Source organism: Astatotilapia calliptera, chromosome 2, assembly GCF_900246225.1.
Source record: "Astatotilapia calliptera chromosome 2, fAstCal1.2, whole genome shotgun sequence".
NCBI classification, from domain to species: Eukaryota; Metazoa; Chordata; class Actinopteri; order Cichliformes; family Cichlidae; genus Astatotilapia; species Astatotilapia calliptera.
This window is the reverse complement of record NC_039303.1, coordinates 37,206,791-37,210,404: the sequence shown is the minus strand read 5'-3', so window position 1 is coordinate 37,210,404 and position 3,614 is coordinate 37,206,791. Positions and strand designations below refer to the sequence as shown.

General features: G+C 43.7%; 1 protein-coding gene across 1 annotated transcript; it reads left to right on the top strand.

Annotated features, from left to right (window-relative positions):
• Window positions 1–662: 662 nt before the first annotated feature.
• Window positions 663–3,382, top strand: hs3st1 (heparan sulfate (glucosamine) 3-O-sulfotransferase 1). Its single transcript, XM_026180645.1, has 2 exons — window positions 663–1,041; window positions 1,646–3,382. The coding sequence occupies exon 2, from the start codon at window positions 1,798–1,800 to the stop codon at window positions 2,719–2,721; it is 924 nt and encodes a 307-aa protein (XP_026036430.1). The 5' UTR covers window positions 663–1,041; window positions 1,646–1,797; the 3' UTR covers window positions 2,722–3,382.
• Window positions 3,383–3,614: the final 232 nt, after the last annotated feature.

Sequence of the window (3,614 nt, the reverse complement as noted above, 5' to 3'; positions counted from 1 at the left end):
GTCTTTTACTGCTTTCTCATCTCTGCAAGTCCAATATGACACAACCTATCAAGGTATTTGACGTTAATGACGTGCCACTTATTCATCGCCACTTTGAAGTCACTCAATCTTTCTCACACTGACTGTACATCCAAAGGTGAGTCAGGGGACATTGTGAAATCCTCCAATGACTCAGTTAAACACGAGTAAATACGAAGCTTGGAAAGACACTTTGGACTCATTGCTAAAGTGATGGGAGAACGATTTAAATATGTCAGAAGAAAAAGAAATACAGCTCAACAGGTGGTGAGATTGTGCAACTTGGACTCAGTGACTACCCACAGATGCAGTTGCATTGTGGGCAAAGGAGGAGAAGAATGCCAGGGATGAATAACTGGCCTGTCTCTTTCATTGATTTCCCCTGAAAGCAACAGCGAAGAGGGAACTCCTGGAGGCTCAGCTGAATAGTCTTTTTCAATCCCAATCCTGAGAAGGCTCAGCCTCTCTATGGGCAACAAATTCACTGAGTAGAGCATCTCAGTCTGCTTGAATTGAATGTTTGGCTTAAAAAAAAATCATAAATAGTCTTAAATCAAAGCTAGAACACCCATCAAGACTGGAGCGATTTTCTGCTCTGTGGCGCAATTATATTGTCGCTTTCTTTTTTGCTTTGTTCCTTCTACATGATGCATAGATCACCTGCTTCAGTTCTCCGTCACATATCACACATACCAGCGGCGGTATAGCTGACAAATATGATAACATTTTAACAACCTGAGTCAGTAGGGGGAGTGGTCCTGCAGGCGTGAGGTAGGCGTAGACTTCTACACAACAGCTGACACTCAAAAAACGGGAGGACAGCGTCGGTCTGAGGCTCAGAGGAGGCGCTCCGGTGAAGTTGTGCCCCGCGCAGCGCAAGTTTATACGCGCTCGGAAAATTCCCAGACGATACAGAGGTGGATCCTACATAATTGCTGGTGTGGAAGCGGCGGTGCTGTGAGCGGAGAGCCTCCAGCTGCAAGGCATGAAATCTTTGTCGAGTGGACGATTGTAGTTAAAAAGGTAAGAGATAAACGGCGTTTCCTGGATTGGCACCCAATGCAACCGTCATATGGAAAATATAACGAGCAAAAAACCCAGCTTGTCTGCATGATTTCTTTGTTTTTTCTTTTAGCGGTGCAGAATTTAATTTGCAGAACAAACCGCACCTGCTTTTCTGTTTGTTTCCTGTCGCATTAAAAGCAACATCTACCGTGAGAGCGTTTGACCTCTTTAGCGCATATTTATTATTTTAGTTCTGATTTCTAAATTAATAAATTGTTGATCAGTAGTTGCAGAGAATAAAACCAGGTGAGTCTCGGCTCATCGACGTTTCACTTCGTCTTTTGATGCCATCAGTTGACTGTACATAAATCATTAGCACGGTTATATAAATGACAGCATGTTTATTATAGGGGCAGACACAGTTCCTGTTTGACGTGAAGGTGATTCGTGTTTGCGGACGTTAAACGGCAGAAAGTTTAAGGACACTGATTATGTTAAAGGAAGTATCGTTTGCTAGTTTAACTTCCTTCTAGGATTTGGAGTTGTGAAACTTAATATTTGTCTTTCTGCCAAAAGATTAACCTGTTATTAGTCTGCTCACAGCTGTTGTCTTTCCTTGTAGTTGCTGCTGCTGGCAGAGAAGAGGCTGTTTTGGGTTTTTCTTCTTCTTGCTTTTCAATCAGACCGTTGTCCACAAGCAGCTGCTCTTTCAATGTGGGATACAGTTTTAGTGCTTTCGCCAGGCTGAAATCCTCCAGGGTCAGGACCTCACTCATGGCAGCTTTGCTCCTTGGGCTGCTGCTTTTTGCAATGCAGTCCCCGCCAATCCCCTCCAGGCCAGTGGCCGACGGCGGCGGGGGGCCACCTTTACCTCCAACCTCATCACCCGCTGACAACGGGACCACCAGCCATCCAAATGGGACACTCCAGCAACTTCCTCATATTCTAATTGTTGGCGTGAGGAAGGGAGGAACACGGGCGCTGATTGAGATGCTCAGCCTGCACAGCTCGGTGGCTGCAGCTCAGAACGAGGTGCACTTCTTTGATTGGGAAAGTCACTTTCAGAGGGGCTTGCCTTGGTATCTCAGCCAGATGCCCTACGCTTTCCCCGACCAGCTGACGGTAGAGAAGACGCCGGCCTACTTCACCTCCAGCAAAGTCCCTAAACGCATCCATCAGATGAACCCTGACATCAAGCTGCTGCTTATCCTCAGAGACCCCACAGAGCGGGTGCTCTCGGACTACACCCAGGTCTTTTACAACCGCCTCCAGAAACACAAGCGCTACCAGCCCATCGAATCTGTGCTGGTGAAGGACGGTGAGATCAATCTGGGATACAAGGCTCTCAATCGCAGCCTTTACTATGTCCACATGCAAAACTGGCTGCAATACTTCCCACTGGAGAGCATTCACATCGTGGATGGGGATGAATTAATCAGAGACCCCTTACCTGAGATGAAAAAGGTGGAGAGGTTCTTAAAGCTGGAGCCTCAAATAAACGCTTCAAATTTTTACTTCAATAAAACTAAAGGATTCTACTGTTTGAGAGACCACGGGCGAGAGCGGTGTTTACATGATTCGAAAGGCAGGGCTCACCCTCACGTGGCTCCTGCCATCCTGCAAAAACTCTACCAGTTCTTTCATGAACCCAACAAGAAGTTCTTTGAGCTGGTGGGTCGAACATTCAACTGGAAATGAACGTCAGAGTGTCTGTAGCTGGTTGTAGAGTTTCTTGGGGAAATGCGTGGTTTTTCCACACTAACAATGTAGACAGTGAGTCAAAGCTAATGTAAAATTAAAGTAAATCTATTTTTGTACTAGTGTGTTTGCTACAGAAGTATGATCCAGCCAAATATCAGGGCAGACTGCATTTGAAGACATGCTTTTAGTGCATGTCTTGTTTTTCTTTCCTAAACACACGTTCTCTGTGTTTCTGTGCTGTTACACACTCACTCTGCTGTTCAGCCCCTCTGAACAAAGACAACTTACTATGACGTCGATAATGATATTCAGACTGTAGACTGTGATAATGTGTTGCATCAAAATTAGTACTGAGCAGTTTAATATTGTCATACCCTCTTTTTCTCACTTCATATGACATTATTAATGTTTAACTGCATTTTTAGTGCTACGAAGGACCTTTATCTGCTGCTATTTTTTCCCTCCTTTTTCAGTCACTTTCAGGCAAACGCCACACTGAATATGTATTTGTTCTCCTTGCTACTCACGTTTCCTCATGTAAGAGTCAAAAATATGCTGTATGCACATCATCTATTGCTGATTATTACTGTAATTATTGTTTTTTTAAGTGAAGAATTAATACCATAATAAAGATGTATTTTATTTTTAGCATGTCTGATGCTTTTGCTCACATATTGAATTATTTTTATTCATTTATTATGTATTTGTGTGTTGTGTCATTTGTCTACACTAACAGGTGCATACGTGTGCTGCAAAACTGTTTTGTGGATTGTAAGTTCCTTCAGAACATTCACACAAAAAATGCTTTAAACATGCTGGTACATGCTAGCAGCAATGGTGGAACTTATCGTTTTCAATCACAACTGTGTTGAATTTCCTGTTTGGCTGCT

Bases quoted from the DNA above. Each gene is read 5' to 3' on its own strand.
- hs3st1 (XM_026180645.1), top strand. From the start codon at position 1,798: ATGGCAGCTTTGCTCCTTGGGCTGCTGCTTTTTGCAATGCAGTCCCCG.